This window comes from Pelodiscus sinensis, chromosome 3, assembly GCF_049634645.1.
Source record: "Pelodiscus sinensis isolate JC-2024 chromosome 3, ASM4963464v1, whole genome shotgun sequence".
NCBI lineage: Eukaryota > Metazoa > Chordata > Testudines > Trionychidae > Pelodiscus > Pelodiscus sinensis.
In genome coordinates, this window is record NC_134713.1 from 56,399,512 (window position 1) to 56,422,338 (window position 22,827).

Here is a 22,827-nt window from a genome sequence, read left to right on the forward strand (position 1 = left end):
AACAGTCAAATATTTCCAAAAGGCTAACTTGTAATAGGACTCTTTTTTTAAAAATTTGATTTGCTAGGGGAATAGAGCTTGTCTGTGAATACTTCCTTGTGGCTTATTTTTATTTGTCCTTTTACATTATAGGATCTAAGAGACACGCCTCACTGCCAAATTCTTATTCAGCGGGACAACAGATTTGGCAAGTCTATAGCTTACATTTCTGAGGAAGAAATAATTATTATGGGATTAAAGGTAGTATATTTGCAGGAGTGAAGTCATCTTTAATTTTGACTTGTTTGTTACCCTTTTGTAATCAAAGATCTTTTGATCAACTCAGTATAAGTAGGTCAATATTCTGAAATAACAGAGAGAGGTCACAGGAAAAGCAGATATGCAAACTTTACATAAATTGTACAGGTACAAATTGAATGATACGGCTGTATTTTTGTATACATATCTTCAATGGGTATAGAATGCTAATAATCTTAAATGCTGCCTACTTTCACCTTCCTACAGTCCATCTGCATGACTTTAGGATTTTCTAAAATATCAATTTAGTGTCTGTTGTGAACAGGCTGCTACAAAAGATGGGCTTTATTTCTGGATTTCACTGACTCAGTCCAGTTTGGACAAATCACTTAGTTTCCTTATCTTTAATAACCTAACTGAGGTAAGGCTTATTTGTAAAGTGCTCCGACCTCTTGGAAAACTAAAATTTGTACAGTACCTGCTTTTCTACTTCTTAATTTCACTGAATTTGTGCCATCGAAACAATAACAGCTATTCAAGGTTTTTTAAAAAAAACTAATAATAGCTTCAGTACTGTTAAATCACCAAGCCTTTTTCAGTAATGCTGATATTATCAATCAATTTGTAAAATTCTTTCTGCAGATACATCATCCTGATCTGACAGATTACTTCAGTAGACATGATGGATTTAAATATATTTTGCAACCATGGCTGAAAAAAACTACCCCATAACTGAAGCATGAGTAAAACCTATTTGTAAATTATTTCAGTAAAGAAATAAAATTGAATTTCTGCATGAAACATATGTTAATGGCTTATTTTGGTTCTATTACAGCTGACTGTATCATATTCAGTAATGTATTATGTTGAGGTTACTCAAAGTAAAATGTGCTCTCTCTCTCTCTCTCTCTTTCATTCTCTCTCTCTCTCTCTCTATATATATATTCAGAATATTGTGAATTGAGGACAATGAATAATTTAGTTCTCACTAGCTTGGGAGGAAAGCTTTAAATATCACTGCATTGCAGCTAATAGCACCAAACATTGTGCACGTCAAGTATTTTAGCCTTTGTGCAAGCTAAACAGTCTAGAGTGCACTGTTTCATCAAAAATAATTTATTCAAACTAGTTGAAGGGCACAGATCTAGATAGAGGCCAACTGGGACTAAAATGTTAGCAAGTTCTAGTGGATATTTGCAGTAAGTAAATCTATAATGTGAATATCTACTATTTGGAAAGAGTTTACACTGAGCTACTTATCTCTGCCTAATATGTTTAAACCAACTCTTAGGACACAGGCTAATGTCTAAGAAATGTAATATTTAATCAGTCTTTTCCAGGTGTAAGAGAGAAAATAAATGTGTTAAAGGCACATCTATCAGACAAAAAAGTTATATGCAGGAACCTCCTACTCTACCCTCTGTAAATAAGAGTGGAGAAAAGAGAGGAATCCTAGTGATGGCATGAAACCTGTACAAATACGTTGAACCTTCCTCTCCTCTCATGGAAACTGCCAGTGATTTCAGTGTAGCTTGTGGTTTATTTGAAAAACCACAATAAAACTACTTGTGTATCTCCAGGTAGTTCTGAGAACAATTTGGTCTTATGGGTGGCCAGGGACGAACTAATTTTATTAACTAGTTTTTCCTGATTATAGTGAAAGATGCAAGTCTGAAAAACTGAATAAATGTGTACTTTAAAGTATATAAATTTATTCCTAGATTTGTCAGAGACAAATATAAAAAATGCTCTAAGATGCTTCTAGATAAACTTGTTTTTTCCTCTTTTCTCTTCCCTTTATCTCAAAAATAGCAAATACTTTAGAAGAAGCATAAATAGTGGCACTTTGGATTCTCTGCTGCAAAGTCATTGTGTCTGAGGAATTGGATGAGTGACTGTCTATTTGGCCTTCCCATTCTTTCATTTCTTCTTCTCTGATTAGCAGTGGTTTTCCCAATGACTGGCCAAACAGTCGACAGACTTCTTGAGCTTTTCGACGTGTGTTCCCAACAGCAGCAAGACACACTTGACGTCTGGGAGGTAGAAAACAAGATAACTTAGTTGATCCAACTATAGCTCGGAAACTCTTGACAAATCATTATTTTTGTGACTACATAGATGCTAGGTGCATCTACTTCCCCAGTCATATGCTTGATAGTTAAAAATGGAGAGCATGCAAAGGGAAAACTCCATTGTGCTAACAAATTTCATGACTAGAAATTTAAATACATATTACTCACAACCACACCTCTGTGTCAATTTCAACATTTTTTAAATCAGTGGATGACAACTTGTTTCTTGGAAGCAGCTGTGCTGATCTGTAGAGTCTGATCGTCAGATGAGATGGAGAAGGGTGGGTGTGTGTGTGTGTGTGTGTGTGTGTGTGTGTGTGTTCGTTCAACGGGGAAACAGTCTTTGGAATGCTCTTTCAGTTCATCCCAATGTGAACTGAAAAACTCTAGGGGAAGATAAATGTAGTTAATCTCCCCAGGCACCTTCCTTTATCAACCACTGAATACTTGTCTCATGTCCTTCATGGCAAATTAACTCTCCCTCTATTGTTGAGGTGCTACAGAAGAATGTTTTGATGTTAGACAGCATTTCTTTCTCCTCAGAGTAACTGAAATGGAGTTTCTTTAGAAAGGTGTATTTCAAAGTTTGTTGTCAAAAGCTAAGAGAAGGAAAGTCAATAGCAGCACTTGGGGAAGTGGATGAAGGCTGTTAAATGTTTGTACCTTCACAAAGAAATCCTAAACAAAATTATTTGCTTTGATTTAACCCCATCCTCTAAAAAACAGATATGCTGACTGAGCACATTATAAACAGATTGTTTTTCCTGCTGGAATCATGGAAAAGCTTATTTTCTGCCTTTATACAAGGGCATTGCAGCCTCTATGAAAGATTAAGTTTCCCATTTGCAAGCTAACTGGAATTGTATTTATAAAATTTGTATAATTTTTCTTGAATTTTCCTTTAAGTAGGAGTGGGCAACAGGTAGATAGCAGTGTGGATTATGTATTGTGAAAATGCTTTTGGAGGCTGTGCATTTGTATGGAGAGGAGAGGGAGAACTTACCGAAGGGTATCTACAGCCTCCGCTGTATGGTAGAAGTGAGGTGGAGTGATAAAAACAGAACTACCCAGTTTCTCAACAAGTAAGTTGCAAATGTTCTGCATTTTTCCAAAATCGCTAAATGTAATGCAGACCTGTAAGTGAACATAAGTAGATTACCAAAGCAACTTTGTTTTCAGTGACTTAATTACAAGGATATATTGCAAACATGATATTTAAGAACAACCCTATACTTCCATTGCTATTTGCCTAGAAAATGCCTGCAGCCGTACAGTTAATTGATCATTGTTTTGCAGCAAAATTAAAATAATGGATTCCGAAAATGTTCTTTGTGTGGAACTCTAGAATTTTTGTTACGTTAGCAAGTTAGAGAAATGAAAATGTGCCCTTAAAGGTGGTATGAGCTTTGTGTCACTAATTCTTGCATTTTGAAGACAGCTTAGGCAAGTACAAATGACAAATACTACTTCAGGAATGATTACTCAGAAAACTAGGCAAATGGGGTGAAGAAGATATAACAGGAAGGAAAACTGCAGTACAAATTTTACATGTACTTACATGAAGACTAAACTCAGTTTTTAGTGACTAATCTTTTATTAATACTGAATTTTAAGGGTAAAATCCAAGAAATACAACTTATATTTAAATCTGTGTTTCTTGCCCTTCCCCCGCAAAAAATAGTTAAGGTTAAAAGTATATCTCAGTAACTTATGGGTAAAAATAAAAAAAAGTAACAGGAATGTTGTAATTATCCCAAAACCAAGCATTAAAACCCTGGGAATATGAGTAATATTTAAACATGTTAAGAAATGCACAATTAAGACAGCAAAACAACCTTAACTCTGCCCTATAGTAATACCATGCAAAAATATTTAATTATGATTCAGGCAATTTTAGTGTTTAGGGTTCATGGTTAGATTAAATTGATTTTTCAAGATATAAGATTTCCTGCCCCCCATATTTCTTCCCCATTGTGTCATTACTGCAGGATAAACCATTTTGTCCTCAAGTAATGAGGTATATTAACTCAGCTATAACTTTTTGTCTTGGACATTCCTTTGTCTTCTTAAAAAACTATTAGTTTCATACAAACACTAAACAAGAAACACAAAGAGAATGCTACCTTGCTATATTTCTTACGATATACACTATCAATCTTAAATAATGTCTTTATTTACTTAAGATACCAAAATCACACAGTTGAACTGGGCTAACAGATACTTTACATTTGCATGACTCTGGGAAGTATCCAAAAACATATTGGAGAGTGTGACTTTCAATTTGCGAATAACTCGTTTGTTCAGAGGGCTCTGTTACAGAGAGAACTCTACTTCTATAAATGGGGCAAGACCAAGACCACTGAGAGTTCTGATGTTTGTGTGCTTTGAGGGCTTCCTGTGTGTCCTGCCACAGCACTAACACAATGCACAAAGAGGACTAGGTAGCAGTGCCATGGGAGATTTTTTTGCTAGAGTTTGATGCCCAAACTAATATGCTCTCAAGACTCTTTGAACACAGTAACTGCTGGGACACTTACTGCATCTGTTCAGTCCTTCTCTTACTACTGAGCAATTATAATTCACAGAACTGTTGCACGAAATAGAAAATTGTTTAATTAATAATTTCCTTTCTGCTAGAAGCATCTCCCACAATTCTGCTATGCACAAAGCTACTCTTCTCCCTTGCAGCTTTCAGTGTTGATTCATAGCTGCAATGCAGCTCATGCTGGCCATACTCCCTTCCCCCTCTTGCTGACAGGTGAGTCATTCCACAGCTGTGTAAAAAACTCAGAGAAAAATATTTATAAGCATAACATCAATGACCAATGCATTAACTGTATACCAGGCCAACTCCCTTCATGGAAAATATGCAAACAAAAGGCTGATCCTTGGCAGAAAGCCAGCTAGGTTGGGTAGAATAGTAGGAGGCGCTCACAGCAGAAAAGAAATTATTGTAAGAAAATTTTCATTCTGCAGCCAAGTCTCTCCATAATTTTGTTATGCATGACAAGTAACGAGCAGTGAACAGGAGTAGGGAGGGAAAAGAAAAGGTAAACAGAAAAAGAATTAAATAGACCTCTACCCCCTTGAGGACTGGCCAAAAGCAAAGCCATCTCTGGAGCGCCTTTCTGCCAATAAGAAGCTTCCGTGGAGGACAGAAAGTCCATTCTGTCATGTTTGATAATGCCGTTAGCCAATGTAGTAGGTAGGGATGTAAAATCCTATTTAATCAGTTAACTGATTAAAAAGGGCCTGGGCGGGAGGTGACTGAAGCAGCCCTGTCTGCAGCGGGCCCCTCACAGGATAGGAGCAGCCCCCACCAATTAACAGTTAACCAGAACCTGTAAGCATCACCTTTAACCTGTCACATCTATAGTAGTAGGTGTCAGTACTAGATGGTGTGATCTGCTCATGAGTGCTGATGTGTGGCTTGTGTGTGATGTGTGCTGTAGGTGGTGCCATCATCTGTGGAGGCACTGAGATGCTTGGTACTGGGTATTCGGTCAGCACTACCACTATCACAGCATGGGGTTTCAGTTTCCCCTTGTTGCCACTGTCAGAATTAAGTCACATAGCAACTACTGTTTTCTTAGTACCAAAAGTGACAGAGGAGCCTGCTATTTGGGCAGCCGGAAGGCCAGTGCAATTAGTACTGAAGCTATTTGCCCATTGGAGGAGCACCTTTTCTTGGCTGGCCAATTCTTGAATCGTGAACATTCCAACTGTTTATCAATTTGTTCCAAAACTTCCTCTATCAACACCTCAATCTGGGGCAGTTCCTTAGATCTGTCACCTAAAAAGAACGTGTGGAAATCTTCCTCACATCCTCTGCAGTGAAGACAGATACAAAGAATTAATGTAGTTTCTCCATAGCAGTCTTGTCTTTCTTAAGAACTTCACTGATCATCCAGAGGCCTCAATGAATGTTTGGCAGGCTTCCTGCTTCTGAAATACAGTAAACTTCAGATAATCCGGCACCTTTAGGACCCAGGGGGTGCTGGATTATCAAATATGCTGGACTATTGGAAGGGGGGCTATGAGGGGTCAGGAGTGGGGTGGGGTGGATGGGGGGTGGCGCTATGGGACCAACACGGCAGCACCCCAGCTGCTCTGCCCCGGGCTTCACAGAGTCAGCGACTGGTCAGTTTCAGCAGCGGCTGACTTGGGGACGCCCGGGGGAGAGCAGCTGGGGTGCTGCCGGGTTGGTCCCACAGTGCCGAGGAGCGGCACTACGGGACCAACCCAGCACCCCAGCTGTTCTGCCTCGGGTGTCCCCAAGTCAGCCGCTGCTGAAACTGACCAGCTGCTGACTCCGGGAAGCTCGGGGCAGAGCAGCTCCAATTGTCCAGCTGCCTGGAGCACTTCTGGGTTCCAGGTGGTGCCGGACTATCAGGAGTGCCGGACCACTGGAGTTTTACTGTACTTAACATTTTTGCTGATAGTTTTTGTGCCTTTAGCTAGTTGATTTTCAAGTTGTTTTTGGCCTGCCTAACTATACAGGCAGTCCCCGGGTTACGTACAAGATAGGGACTGTAGGTTTGTTCTTAAGTTGAATCTGTATGTAAGTCGGAACTGGCGTCCAGATTCAGCCGCTGCTGAAACTGCTCAGTTTCAACAGCGGCTGAATCTGGACGCCAGTTCTGACTTGCATACAGATTCAACTTAAGAACCCCAGGCATCCCCAAGTCAGCTGCTGCTGAAACTGATCAGCGGCTGATTCCAGGAAGCCCGGGGCAGGGGCTTCCTGTAGTCAGCCACTGGTCAGTTTCAGCAGCTGCTGACTTGGGGACGCCTGGGGCAGAGCAGCTGGGGTGCTGCTGGGTTGGTCCAGTAGTGCCGCCGCTCCTCGGCGCTACTGGACCAACCCAGCAGCACCCCAGCTGCTCTGCCCCAGGCGTCCTGATTCAGCCGCTGCTGAAACTGACCAGCAGTGGCTGAATCAGGACGCGTGGGGCAGAGCAGCTGGGGTGCTGCCCGGTTGGTCCAGTAGCGCCCAGAGCAGCGCTACGGGACCAACTGGCAGCGCCCCAGCTGCTGTACCACAGGTGTCCGGAGCAAAGCCGCGGAGCACAGGGGCAGCGGGACAGCCTAGACGCGCCGTGGCTGTCCTGCTGCCCTCGGGCTCCGTGGCTTTGCTCTGCTTTGCTCCCCGTCCCCCTGGTCTGCAGACCAGGGGGACGGGGAGCAAAGCGGCGGAACACGCGTCTGGGCTGTCAGCTGACCGCGTGCTCCGCGGCTTGGCTCTGCTTTGCTCTGCTTTGCCCCCGTCCCCCCCCGTCCCCCTGGTCTGCAGACCAGGGGGGCGGGGGGGGGGGGGGACAAAGCAGAGCAAAGCAGAGCCAAGCCGCGGAGCACGTGGGCAGCGGACAGCCCTGTCTGCTGCCCGCGTGTTCCGCCGCTTTGCTTCCTCTCCCTGGTCTGCTGGAGACCAGGGAGAGGAAGGGCCCCGTTCGTAACTGCGGATCCGACATAAGTCGGATCCGCGTAACTCGGGGACTGCCTGTACTTGACTGGCCAGAGTCTGGGTGGCCTCCATCTGAAGGATCCTTAGGAAAAGAATTCACCATCCACCAGAATAACCATGTATCTTGCTAAGGATGCTTCTGCAGTGCCTATTTTTTGAACCTCAGTAACAGAACTTTTTGGTTCTTGAAGTTAGTAAAAATCTAATATTGCATATAATAATGTGCTTACCCAGTTGAGTTTCTCACTTCTCTCTAATAATACCTTCAAAAAAGGAGCATAGGAGAGTCAAAACCTCAAGCTCAAAACCTTAGAATTTCCGTTTGCTCTGCCCTGTCTCCTTTTTGGGTTTCTTTATGGTGATGTCACTGCTCTCTGAGTTGATTGGGAGGCCAATATTGCCTGTTCCATTCAGAGCTCGGTGTTCTAGCAAAGTTAGAATACTCTGACTGGGAGCAGTTTGGACATCTTTCATCTCAGGTCAAGTGCCTGAGAGAGCTGCCCTGCATACAGAGCACCTTTGTGATTTTGCGACTGCTCACATGGCTGCTCTGCTATGTCCGAGAAAAGAGCAGTGGAGGCTGAGGATGGCTATGTCCAAGACTGCTCAAAGCCTGGATCAGGGAAGGCTTGAAGACTAATAAAATGCTCAAGTTGTCCCAAACAAGAGCCTAAACAGTAACTTTTTTAAAGGTTATGAGTTAAGCAAACTGCTGCTCTGGAAGCAGGATTTCAGGGAGGAGGAGTGTTGGCTTGCACAAGCTGTGCTGCAGCTCTGAGCCTCTTCATAAAACTGCAATGAAGAGAGTATTCTTACGTCTAGCAGAACTGCAGGAGATGGTGGGTTGCAGGAATTAATGGTAGAGAAAAACTGGTGATAGCAAGAACTCAACCAACATTGCTCTATTTAAGAATTAGTTCAGCTGTTTACCCAAGCCTTGCTGTCGTTTATAGAAAAACAAATTGATTCAACATTAATAACTTACATAATTTTTCAAATATATCCCATTCACAAGACTTCAGGGAACATTTTTGTGTTGTGTCTTGGGGTGAGGTGGAGGAGGGGTGGATAATTTGTTTATGCTGTGTGTCCTGTCCTAACTCCCAGCTAGACTGCTGGTGCCTGCAAGTTTGAGAAGCAAGATTTTATCTTCATTCCCAGCTGGGCTGAGGGGAGAGATTGCACAAGGGAGGATAGGTGGGAGTAACAGCATGGATGCTGGCATCTGTGCAGTGAGGTGGAGGCAGGGGGCAGTTTGTTTGGGGTGTCACAATTCACTTGCTGCATTCCTCTCTGGCTGGCTGGGTTGGAGTGGTGGCGGAGCAGGCTGCATGGGAGTTGGTGTGCCAGGACATTTGCATGATTACATTTCAAAAAAAGTTTACATAGGTGTTAACAACTTATGGTGAGAAAAAAGATTTTTTTAACAGATATTTTTTTGGAGTGTTGCAGATATCTAAAACTCTGATCTTAATGGTGGTTGTTTTTTTTTTTAAATTCTGTGTTACTAATTAGTACATGATAGATTATATTGCATTAAGGCCAGATCTTTGCTATGTCGTAGAGTTCTGGCTCTTATGAGTCAGAAGTAGCAAGTAATTGGTGTGATGCTAGTTGTTTTGTAGGATGAAACCTTATTTTCAAGCTCTTTGAAACATGCATTTGTCTACAAACCCTGAAGCCATGTGTTACTTTGTTCTGGGGCTTTTATTCTTTGAGTTGGTGATGCACACAAAGTTAAAGTTTCAAACTGGGAGAACTTTTATCTGTTTTTACAGGTCTCTCTGTTTCACGTGTTCTTATATAGCACGGATCCTAAACATTCCCCAGAGAAACTGAATAAGCCTTACTGAATACCTTTTATTAGCCTTTCCAATATCAGTCAATATTGTATTATTCATGTTCTCCTTGCAAATACTATTTCTAGTTGACTCATATATTTGTTTAACATCTTGAACCTGAGCTATGGGTGGATAATACGCATTTTGGTGTGTTTACTAGCTTGAGTTGTTAGAAAGGATGATGATACATGTACTCCAAGGGTAGTGTTAATTTTATTTTTCTTTGATTTCATATTAAATATCATACACATTGCTCCTTGAGAGAGTCTGAGCTGATATCACTGTGCTTTTTGATCTTCCCCCAATTGATAGGAAGAATATGGGATAGAGATTTCCTAAAAGGACTTCATTTTATTGAAATAGAAGGCCAAGGCTCTCCTAACATCCAACATATGTAGTATAGCTTCCCTGTTATGATGGGATGAATGGACTCCACTCTACAAACAATGAAGACAATCTTAACTCTGTCTATTACACCAGAACCTAGCTTACTTCTTGTAAAGTTCTGTGAGGTGCCTTTTTAATTTTACTACCTATACTGGCCCTCGTAGGAAAGTCTCAGTGCTGTATCATATGTAACTGTCCCTTCCTAGTTTTGTGGAGAAAAGACTAAACCCACAAACTCATTACGTCTGGGTGAATGGTTATTCCCCTTGCTATGGTGAATACATACATACCTCTGCTTCCATTTGATAAGCATTTTCTACTCTACTGAAATCCTTTGTCACTATCACATTTTCTTCCTGAAACAAAGTACAAGAGTATAATTGTAACCACAGCAGTTAATAATTTGTGTTCATATGTTACATGGTATATTCTAACTAAGGATGTTAAGGACTAGTCAACTATCTGAAAAGCAAATGCTTATCGGATAGTCAGTCGACTAGTCGTTTCCTCCACCTCTTGCTGCCTCTATCAGACAGAGGCAGCAAAGGGGGGGGGAGAGAGGGTACTTCAAAGCGGCAGCGCTGCACAGCTGAGCCTGAACAAGGTGGCATTTCAAAGCGGCAGCACCTGCATGGAGCCCACGGTCAGCTGGAGAGTCCATGTTGCGCTGCCGATTTGAAATGCACGCAGAGCCCGGGGTGAGCTGGGGACTCCCCAGCTGTTCCTGGGCTCCATATGACATTTCAGTGAAACCCAGGATCAGCTGGGGAATCCCCAGCTGACCCCGGGTTCTGCTGAAATGCCGCATGAAGCTTGGGATCAGTTGGGGAGTCTCCCCAGCTGACCCCGGGCTCTGCGTGGCATTTCAAATTGGCAGCGTAACATGGAGCCTGGGGTCACCAGAGCTGACTCCAGGCTCCATGAGGGCGCTTCCACTTTGAAATGCACAAGAGCCCCCACTGGGGACTCTTGTACATTTCAAAGCAGGAATGCAGAAGCGCCTAATGACTACTCAACTAGGAAATTAACTAATATTTAACATCCTTAATTCTAACTTTCCCTATTAGCATGTTACTGGTAGCTCAGAAACATACATAGGAAACTTGATACACCACTCTCTTCAGTTAGAATCTAGATGGAAGTTAAAGACTGCAAGTTTCTTTTGAAAAGTGATATGTCTAGTGTTCTGGACAGCAATGGTTCCTTTAATAAGCATTAAGCATTTAATAATGTTTCCCTCCATAATACATTTCAAAAGGAGCAGAAATTGAAAGTGGCAGTCAAATCTGTGTTTTTGGCAGTGTATTACTGCATAACACTCCATCCAACTTACGAAACAATGAGTTTAAAGAGAAAACAGTGTTTTCTAGACCCCTAAAAACATCTGCTTGTTGTCAGCAATCCCTAAGGTAATATGCACCCATCTATGGCACTATGTAATGACACAAGCATTTCTAGTTACCAGTTTGAGTCAGCTCAAATTATTACCATTGTGCATGAGGGTTGGTAGAATTAAACTTTTTTTAAAATTGGGATATAGTTATATTTGAGCATTTTTAGTAGTTTACATTTTCAGAACCACAAAAGTCTGGGTGTGATTGTTGATTATTTAATGACAGATGTTGAGGTTTAACAAGTTCAAGATTTAGAACTTTTAACACACAAATTGTGAAACAATACACAGGCTAGTATCTTTAAACTAAACTTAAGCTCTCAAGCATCATTTTTCTTAATCTGCCTATCAGTAAGTTTTGATTATTATCAATGGAAATATTTTATTAATTTATGTGTGTATGGTAAAACTGACATTTAATGACACTTACCAATAACAAACTAATCCTGCCAAGTTTACCTATAAAAATGGTTCAGAGGGGTAGCTGAGTTAGGGTATGTGTACACTACCACCCTAGTTCGAACTAGGGTGGTAGTGTAGACATACCCTTAGTCTGTAACAGGAAAAAAATAAAAAACAACTAATAGTCTAGCAGCACCTTAAAGACTAACAAAACATGTAGATGCTATCATGAGCTTTCGTGGGCACAACCTATTTCTTCAGATGAAGAAGTGAGTTGTGCCCATGAAAGCTCACAATACCATCTACATGTTTTGTTAGTCTTTAAGGTGCTGCTAGACTATTTGTTATTTTTTATTTTTTATAAAAAATGGGTTTGGAAGTTTCAGTACAATTCCCAATGGACAAGTTTCAAGTGCAGTTAATTTTTTGCAGCCTCTTCAGTTAAGGCCAACAAATGATTTGACCATATTGACCAAATAGCACCACTTCAACAGAGAGGACATGAGTCAATTCAACTCTAAAAATGTACTTAGCTTATAAAATAGCTTCAAAATGTTTTTAAAAGCAATTCCTACAATATTTTTAATATCAGTAGACAGATGTAGTCCATTTATTTGGACATTCGTAGGAAACCTTTTTTCGCTCTTCTTCCAACCTCTGTTAAACACTGCATAGAAATAACCAAACTGACAAGACTAATAACAAACTGCTAAGTTGGTAATCGGAATAGAAAGAAGCAAAATGTCTCCCAAATCCATTCAAAATGTTTGAAGCCCATCCTCTCTCTCCACAGACTGAAGTACAATTGCTTGATTTGATAATTTATATGTGCTGCATATATATTTAAGGACACTGCCATCATGTGGTTTTGGGTCCTATTACAACATAAGTGGCGGTGAGACATTTTGTGTATCTGTTTTGATAATATTTCACAAGAAGTTCATATTTATCTCATCACATTCAACATTTGAAGTTAACAGTTTTTAGCAATAATCAATTCCAGATGAAGATAAGTGGAAAAATGTATGCTTAATTATATGATTATTAACTTTTACAATAATCTTCCCTTGGAGATTTTTTTTGCTCCTATTTATAATGTTTTTCTCTTGAGATGTTCTTCCTCTTTCAGATAAGAGGAAGGTGAGGGAAGGATGGATATTAGTGGAGTTCTTAATCAGAATTATGACTTACTAGCAGAAAAGGAAAAGTTTATTGTAACTGCTATTATTTTTTTTTCCTTTTGAGGAGCTATCCGTTCAATCACACTAGACACATGAAAAAAACTAGTTTTATCAAGACAGGGGTGGGGGAACCTTTTTTGGGTCGGGGGCCACTGACCCATAGAAAAATCAGTTGGGAGCCACATACCACACAAATGTGAAGCAAATCCAAAAAACCCTCATTGACGTGGCTCCTGACTGAGAAGAAGAAAGACATTCCGCATATTTTCCTTCCACTCCAGAGCCTAGGCAGTGCCCAGGCTAGTATATTTTGTGTGCTCCTGCCCCACGATGGGACAGAGGGAAGTTGGAGCACCAGCACGGACTTCCCAATGTTGGGGAGGGGAGCCCTAAGTCTCAGGGGCCAGATCCAGGCAAGCTGGGGGCCATATCCAATCCCCGGGCCTAAGGTTCTCCAACCCTGCTTTATGATGAGCTTTACATTTGTGCTATGTTCTCAAAACTTGTGCAATGGTCTATTCCATTTTCTAAGTTTCAGTGGGACAAGACTGTAGGATAATTAATCATTCTAAATTGAAAAATTAACAGATCACATGTAAGGCATGTTATCTTATCCACTCTATCAATCTATAAATCTATTTTCAAAGGAATCACACATGTGCTTTGTTTACCAACTGTATTTTTCCAGGATTAATTAACTAAATCACTGTTCCAGAAAAAGGTCATTTATTTGTTTGTTTTGCAATAACATGTAGGATGTTCAGTCTTGTAACAGAATTTCTTTGTACTAGATGCTGTATAAACAAAATAAAAAGATCGTTCTTGTTGCAGAGATAAGTCTAAGGCTAAATATCCTACATGGGGGTGCTGTCTCTCTCTGCTTATCCATTTCCCCCCCACTCTCAAAGCATGAAAATCCTACAAAAGCTGCTACTACCATAAGCCTTGCACTGCCTGTAAATTTTCCTCTGCTAGGAGGTGCCACTTGGCAGCCAAGTCTGATTGCACCACAGATGCTGAAATGCATGACCATTCTAAACAAAATATGAAAGCTAATGCCAAGGTGAATAGCATCTAATTATGAAAAAGGAAATGTCCAAAGCTAGACGGTAAGTTTTGTTCCACTCTACTTTGGTTATCACTGAAAAAGAAACTTTTAACCCATATTACTTGATATGAAAGGTGTAAGACAAAGGTCATAAAGGAAGAAAAAACTTAAGTCTGAAAACATATGTTCTTAGTTTACAGTAGCATTGGCTATAACATTGTGTATTCATAGATTACCAATTAATATATCAGATACAACTGCCTTTTAAAAATCTTTGTATATATTTCTCCAAAGCTATTTTCCAATGTAACTTTTCACTATGACAAACAGTATGCAGGACAAAATGGAACAGCACTGGAAATATTATATTTTTTAATTCTGCATTTATTGTTTCCCCTCCTTGGCATAAGGTTTTTTGTCTTGTTTTGTCGTAAAGTCCCATCTATGTACTCATGGGAAACAGTGTATTCTGACACCTCCCAAGTGCCCCAACCAATTAAAATATGACCCTAGACAGGTTATCTAGAATTGGAGACTATAACACCTAGATAAGGTCAATTGGTGTTCAAAGCATACTGCAATTATGTTTCACAAATGGGATTTGTGCTCTAATCCCACTTTCTCTCTCAACCATATCATGATGACATCTTGCATGCTTATAAAATTGACATTCCAACAGTCAAATATAAAAGATCTGTTACTTTAATAGCAGGGGAGATTTATAAACAACTGGCTAAATAAGAGTGCTTCCCCAAACATTTTACTTCTCTACAAGCCCCCACAGCAGATTCTATGTTTTGTGAATTGTGTACACTTAAAGCACTCTATAAATAAATGCTACTGTGTGGCTTATTTCTGATTAAAATCCTATGTAAATATATATGGAAGTTAGGTGCAGCCCTCAGGCTTTCTGTTAAACTGCAAATGCAGCTCTTACTGCTACAAAGGTTGTGCTGTACCGATCTACATAGTACAACTCCATAGTACAACAAAAATGATTAAGGAATGGGTGGGTAATAATTTTTCATGGGGGGCGGGCACTCCAAGAATTTGTAAAGTGGTCAAAGGCTGCACTGTTCCATATTAATGGAGGAGGTGCAGAGTCTAGGGGTGAAGGAGGCAGTTGTGACCTGAGTTCGGGGACTAAGGTGCAGAGGTTTGGGTTTTGACTTTGGGAAGAGGGGGCTGTGACCTGGGGCAGAGGACTGGGGTGCAAGATGGGTGGAGGGGTTTGGATTGTAACCTGGGGGAGAGGATTGGGCTGCAGGAGGGGGGACAGAGGACGTGGGTTGTGACATGAGGCAAGGGATTCAGGTGCAGAATCTGGGAGGGACTATGGGGGCAGAGGGCTATGTGGGGTGGAGGGTTGGGGTGCCAAAGGCAGGTTCTGGCCAGGAGACTTACCTGCTTGGCTCCTAGCCAGCAGCCTTCTCAAGCAGGCTCCTTGCCTGCCCAACCCCCACACTGGCTGTAGGGGCCATGTGGTTTTTGAACAGCTATGAGCCTAAGGGGAGGGGAAAGAGGGTGCTTCACAAACTGCCTGTTAGCAACAGGCAGCACCCATTGGCCAGAAACGAATCAATGGGTTTGTGCTGGGGAGTGGGAGCAGCACCTGAAGCATCTTCACCCCCTCCAGGCACACAGCTGTTCAAACAACCCCACAGCAGCTTTTCTCAGCAGCATGCAGGGGACAGTTAGGGAGTCTGCCTGAGGTTCCCCACTGCGTCTGTGGGCTGTATCTGGTGGGCCTGCGGAGGGTATTTTGCCCAGGCCTGGATTAAGAGGAATTGTGATATGGATTAACAAAGTGTACATATTTATCATTTGGCTAAATGATTCCCATATGCAGTAGTAATTGAAACAAAGCAATGCAACTTATACCACAGGGAAGTTACCCAGGAAGAAGAAAAACATACAACAAAATAAAATGGGACTTTAGGTTGCTGTTCTGTAAGTTACCATCACCCCGACACCTTACTGATACTGAGGTATCCATAACTAAATGTGGTATTTGGTGGTCTTCCCTGTAAACGTAAAGGAAAATTAACACCTCCCTTTTTAATGATGCGACGTCTACTCCTCCAGTCCAAGACTTTATTGACATTTTTTACAACTGTATCACACTGAATGTTCACATCTCAGCAGCAATCTACTCTCATTCCTAGGTCTCATCAGCATTACATTCTGAGACACAGTTTCTTTAAATTTATGTGCAACTTTTTCCCAAATAGGTAACTTGCTTTGACCCAGGTCAGACTTCAATTTGTATTTTTTTTCTGATCTCATTGGTTTTGCAGCATCTCCTATTTGAGTCTGATCTAGATCACACGATTCCTGAAATGCTGTGAAGAGCCTTCTGAAAATTATATCTGAAAGAGGACAGTGCATGCTTAGAAAGTGATTATGTAAGTGTCTGTTTATCATGCACCATGAAATGACTATATACATAGTATCATGAGCAAAACCCATTTCTTCAGATGAGGTAAGTCCGTTTTTCCGAACTCAGTCACAAACTAGGCTTCCATGAGTCACTTTTTCTTGGTCTTCCCACATTTTAAAAGATATTTAGTTGTATCTAGCAATCCCCTCAATGAAGTATGTCTGGTATTTTTTCTGAAGCTACCTGGTACTTCTACCCACAACTTTTTTTTCCCCTCAATAAAAAAAAAAATCTTTGGTGTTTCTCATTAAAAAAAAATTGTTTGATGTTCCTTGTCTTAAAAAGTTTAAGAAACACTGCTATAAAATTGTTTGTTTTCAGATCACATAGACTTTTTGAGATTTTTTTCCCTGTAAATAAAACTGCAGATCCCTCTCAAATAGTGTATAAGACACTGATTTTGAAATTGGGTTTGTGCAACTGTGATCTGAAAATTTCCTCAAGGCCCAACCCTGTATTTACTCAAAAACACCTTCCATATTTGAAAACTCTTCAGCTACGTCTACACTGCAGGCTTTTTGTGCAATAACAGTTGTTCTTGCCGCAAGTAAATGTACAGTACAGTGTTAGAAAACAGGGCTTCTTCTGGAAGAGTTATTCCTCTACCCATGAGGAATAAGCATGCTTGCACATGAGCTCTTCCACAATAAGGCAGTGTAGAAGGGCAACATGAGTTTCTTGTGCAAGAAACCCCTATGGCTAAAATGGCCATCAGAGCTTTCTTGCGTAAGAGAGTGTCCATACTGCCATGGATGCTCTTGCGCAAAAGCATGTCTATTGTGCAAAAGCACATGGCAGTGTGGACCCGCTCTTGTGGAAGACCTTTTGCACAAGAACTCTTGCACAAAACAGTTCTTGTGCGAGATGCCTGCAGTGTAGACGAATGGCTGGAACCTTTTGTAGCACCTTACTTGGATTAATAACTAACCCATACACGTTAGGAGGCAGAAGGCACTTTCAGTAGAAAAACTTTGGGTTTCCCTGTGAGAAACCACTGAGGAAGGGCTGGCAAGTACTCTTTGAATATTTTTGGGTAAGACCATTCTGCGTGAGCAGCTGATCAAGAGGCCCAATGCTAGGCGATTCTCAGCGTGTATTTCCCCATCAGTAGCCACGCTTAGCAAGAAAAATACGACACGGGCAACCTGGAGTCTAACAGGACCGACTCAGTCCTGTTTGTACGACTCATGCGCCAGCTGCACCTATCGAAATAGAAATATCTTGCTGGGTGAATGCTTGGAGCTGAGCACCGTGTTCATACAGGCGGCTGCGTACTGGCAACCTCCACTCTTCCTCTCCGCAAAGGGGAGCGCGGTGCGTTTCAGGGCTGGCACTGCAGGGGTTGGGGGTTAGGCCGGGGGAGGGGGTAGCGTTTGCAGCCCGGGAGTGGCTGGGGCAGCTCGCTCTCACCTGCACCCCGCGCTGCCGGGCGCTCTGCGCGATGTATTCCAGCCGCCGGATCACGCTGCTCCGCGCCTCCCCGGCCTCCCCCTTCCTGCTCCCCAGCCGGATGGAGACCCGCGCCCGGTCCGGGGCCGCGCACAGCTCCGCGCTACCGCTCACGTGAACCTCCCGCCCGGGTGGCGCTGGGGCGCTGCGGCCGCCGGGCAGCCCCGACACCGGCACGTTCCCCCGCCCGCCCCCCCCGATTGGCGCTGCCAGCAGCTCCACGAATACCCGGGCGGGAGACGGCGGCAGCGCGGACAGCGACATTCTGCAGGCCCGTTACGGCACCATGGCAACCAACGCCACGGGGGCCGGAAAGCGCCCGCCCACGGCATCCTGGGAGCGACAGAACGCGGTCACGTGGGGCACCCGGGGTCACGTCTTGTTATTGAGGCGGGATTTCCCACGCCCCAGCGCGAGGCGGTTGCTTCTGCGGGAGGAGGCGCCTACGGCCCAGCTTGTGGACTCCCACCGAGGCTTGTGCTTCCGTCGCGCGCCCCTCCTGCTGCGTCATGGGCACGCGCGTTCACAGCAGTCCTGGCGCAATGGCGCCATGCGTCCAGATCCAAGAAACACTGGAGACATTCCACAGAGGTTTCAACAACCTACACCCCACCATCAACCTCAGCCTGGACCATCCCACACGAGAGATCCACTTCCTGGACACCACCGTACAACTCAACAATGGAAAATTAGACACCCCTCTCTACAGAAAACCCACCGACTCATACAGTTACCTATATGCCTCCAGCTCCCATCCAGAACACACCACACGATCCATCGTCTATAGCCAAGCCCTTCGATACAACCGCATCTGCTCTAATCCCACTGACAGAGACCAGAAGCTTCAGGATCTCTACCAAGCATTTATAAACCTCAACTACCCACCCGGAGAAATAAAAAAGCAAATTGACAGAGCCAGACGAATACCTAGAAACCATTTACTTCAAGACAGACCCAAGAAAACCAACAATAGAACACCACTTGTCATCACCTACAACCCCCAACTTAAACCTGTCCAACACATTATCAATAAACTACAGCCTATACTGGAACAGGATACCATACTCCAAGAGGCTCTGGGAGACAAACCCATAGTCTCCTATAGACAACCACCTAACCTCAAGATGATTCTTTCCAACAACCACAGGACATACCACACTAATACCAACCCTGGTACCTTCCCTTGCAACAAACCCCGTTGCCAGCTTTGTCCACATATTCATTCTGCTGATACCATTATTGGACCTAACCAAGTGAGTTATAAGATCAAGAACACATATTCCTGCGCATCCAGAAATATAATTTATGCTATCGTGCCGAAAGTGTCCGTCTGCTATGTACATTGGACAAACATCTCAGACACTTCGCCAAAGGATTAATGCCCACAAAACAGATATCAGACAAGATCACAAAGAAAAAACAGTTTCTTGCCATTTCAACCAGAAAGGACACTCTCTCAATGACTTAACCACCTGCATTCTGCTACAAAGACCTTTTACATCTGCACTTGAAAGGGAATCCTCTGAACTGTCATTCATGTTAAAATTCGACACTCTCCGGGAAGGAATGAACAAAGGATCAAACTATCTTACCCATTACCAAGATAGCTTCCCCAATTATAACCTCTAATACCATTAACTCACAGACATCTAACTCTCCCCACCCCTAATATAATTAATTCACGGACACTTACCTTCCTTCCTCCCCCCTCCTGTTCTGAAATGTGATTTGTCCTTTTCATATGTGTTCATTTTTTTTAATTGTATCCTTTGGTATATATGGTTGTGACTATTTTCTTCCACTATTTGATCTGAGGAAGTGGGTCTGGCCCACGAAAGCTCATCATCTAATAAACCATCTTGTTAGTCTTTAAAGTGCTACATAGTCCTGTATTTTGCTTCAGCTACACCAGACTAACATGGCTACATTTCTATTACTATTCTCCCCAGCACTAGTTCCATGTGCTGTCTCCCCCCCCCCCCCCCCCCCCCAGGCAGCGGCGCAGAGGGGAGGGAAAGTTGCTTCAAAAAGCCTTGGTCCATGGCCTACCTGGATTTATGGACAGAAGCTGCTCTGTGGCAGCAGCTCCTGTCAGGGTGTGGGGGTCGGGTGTCCAAGCTCCCTGTGGAAAGAAGCTGCTCAGGCATCCATGGGGCACAGGGGCTGCTGCCATGCTGTATTGCTGTCTCTGTATATGAATAAGGACTGCAGTGTGAGGTGGCAAGCAGTAGCCGGTCTGTGCAGGAAGCCGGTTCCCCTCGCAAACTGGTTCCTGTCTGCTACCCTGTGCTGCTGCCCCTTATAGAAGCTCTGTGGGAGAGGAGATCCCTGGGAGTTGGGGTGGGAGCACGCTGGCTGCTGGCCCTGCCTCCAGGGACAGTCAAATAGTCATGTAACTTCTATAATCTGATGTGGTTACTCAACTATTCAGTTACGCGCTGTATAACACAACATGTAATGTCTAATGAACACAAATCAGACATCAAGAAAGCTAGCATGAAAACCAGTAGGAGAAAACTTTAAACTTCTGGACACTTAGTAACAGATTTAAAGTTGGCCATTCTTTTACAAAAAAAAAAAAAAATCAAAGCCAAATTACAAAGAGAAACAACAGAGATGCAATTCATTTGTAAATTTAACACAAATTAGAACTGAATAATGACTTAAAATGGTTATCCCACTACAAAGGCAATTTTCCCTCTCTTGGAATTCACACCTACCCATCAACTGCTGGAAGTGAGCCACATCCACCCACTGAATTGCCCTTGTTAAAACTGGTCCTACACTTGATAAGTATCACCCTTCATTTGATATGCTAGTAAATATATCCATCCCCATCAGACATTGAACAATTGATCACTACTCATTGAGCCCAAGCATCTAGCCAGCTTTCTACAGCTTTTTACAGTCCATTTGTCCGATCTATATTTCTTTAACTTGCTGGCAGGCTTACCTGTGTCGATGAAGAAAGGCTTCTTTGTCGGGGCATCGCGTCCAGACTCCCCCGATCTGCCGACAAACAGCTGATCGGCAGATCGGGGCAGCCATTTAAATTTAAATGAAGCCGCGATTATTTTAATCGCGGCTTCATTTCCCTCTTCCGATCTGGCTAATCTACATGCCTCCGTCGAAGGAGGCATGTAGTCTAGACACACCCAAGGAGGAAGGAGAAAATTTGTTCCTCTTGGTTTCTGAGGACAGGACAAGGAGTAATGGGCTTAAAGTGCAGCAGGGGAGGTTTAGATTGGACATTAGGAAAAAATTCCTAACTGTCAGGGTGGTCAAATATTGGAATAAATTGCCAAGGGAGGTGGTGGAAACTCCCTCTCTGGAGATATTTAAGAACAGGTTAGATAGACATCTGTCAGGGATGGTGTAGACGGAGCTTGGTCCTGCCTTGAGGGCGGGGGTCTGGACTCGATGACCTCTCGAGGTCCCTTCCAGTCCTAGTATTCTATGATTCTATGATTCTATGATAATAGATGTAATAGGATGACAGAGTAGAGCTGGAGCTATATTATAGGTCTTGGAGGGTTCAATTTTAATTCGATGATTCATTAAGGCTAAAGTCCATTGGGTGGCTCATCTGCCCATTATTGGCTCGACCAGAAATATATATCATACGGGAGTGAGACAAGTTTTTAATATGACAGGTGCCATTCCTATGATGTACTCCCAATGATGTAAGGCCCAGACAAAGGCCAATACCTCTTTTTCACAGCTACTATACTGCTGTTCCACGTCTGATAGGGTTTGAGATCCGTAAGTAACTGGCTTGATGGAGGTTCCTCTCATCTATAACAGTACTGCACCAATGGCTTCTTTCCCTGTTGATAATTGAAGGTTAAATTCCTTAGTAGGGTCTGGATAGGCAAGAGCAGGTGCTTGCATTAAGGCTGTTTTTAGTTGTACAAATGCTTCCTGCTCCTGATCTCTCCATTGCCATGGTTGGGTTTTCTTCAACAATTTATACAAAGGTTTGGCTTTTAATCTGAAGCTTTCAATAAAGTCTCTGCTGAATTTCAACAGTCCTAGGAACATTCTTAATGTATGGACATCCACTGGGGCAGGCAAACTCTATATCATTTGTACTCGGTCTTGGTCTGGCCTTCTGCCTTCTGGTCCCAATTCCACTCCTAAATAAGTGACCCTTTTTTGAACAAGTTGGCTGCGTCTAGATTGGCACGATTTTCCGGAAATGCTTTTAACGGAAAAGTTTTCCGTTAAAAGCATTTTCGGAACAGAGCGTCTAGATTGGCACGGACGCTTTTCCGCAAAAGCACTTTTTGCGGAAAAGTGTCTTTGCCAATCTAGACGCGCTTTTCCGCAAAAAAGCCCCGATGGCCATTTTCGCGATCGGGGCTTTTTTGTGGAAAACAAATCTGAGCTGTCTACACTGGCCCTTTTGCGCAAAATCTTTGTGCAAAAGGGACTTTTGCCTGAACAGGAGCAGAATAATATTTCCGCAAGAAGCACTAATTTCTTACAGTAGGAAGTCAGTGCTTTTGCGGAAATTCAAGCGGCCAGTGTAGACAGCTGGCAAGTTTTTCCAGAAAAGCGGCTGATTTTCTGGAAAAACTGGCCAGTCTAGACACAGCTGTTGAGCTTTCAATGGGTTTATCAGAAATCCTGCTTCCTTCAGGGTCTCTTAATACCTCATCCAATACCTTTAAATGGGTCTCTCGATCTTCCATATCTATCAAGATGTCATTCACGTAGCTTACTGCGTGTTAGGCATATTTCATATCTTTCCATAAATTGGACACAATACGATGACATATTGTTGGTGCATTATGGAATCCCTGGGGTATAAAGGTGAATTGTTGATTCTGATACGTGAACACAAATTTGTACCAGGATTCTGGATTCAATGGAATTGAGAAAAATGCGTTGGATATATCAAGGACTGTGAC

General features: G+C 42.7%; 1 protein-coding gene across 1 annotated transcript; it reads right to left on the bottom strand.

Moving 5' to 3' along the window:
* Positions 1 to 248: 248 nt before the first annotated feature.
* On the bottom strand, positions 249 to 18,264 carry IRAK1BP1 (interleukin 1 receptor associated kinase 1 binding protein 1). Its single transcript, XM_006131953.4, has 4 exons — positions 17,876 to 18,264; positions 10,292 to 10,357; positions 3,313 to 3,443; positions 249 to 2,270 (listed from the first exon to the last, which is right to left on the bottom strand). Exons 1-4 carry the CDS (start codon positions 18,176 to 18,178, stop codon positions 1,988 to 1,990), a joined length of 783 nt encoding a protein of 260 aa, XP_006132015.2. The 5' UTR covers positions 18,179 to 18,264; the 3' UTR covers positions 249 to 1,987.
* Positions 18,265 to 22,827: the final 4,563 nt, after the last annotated feature.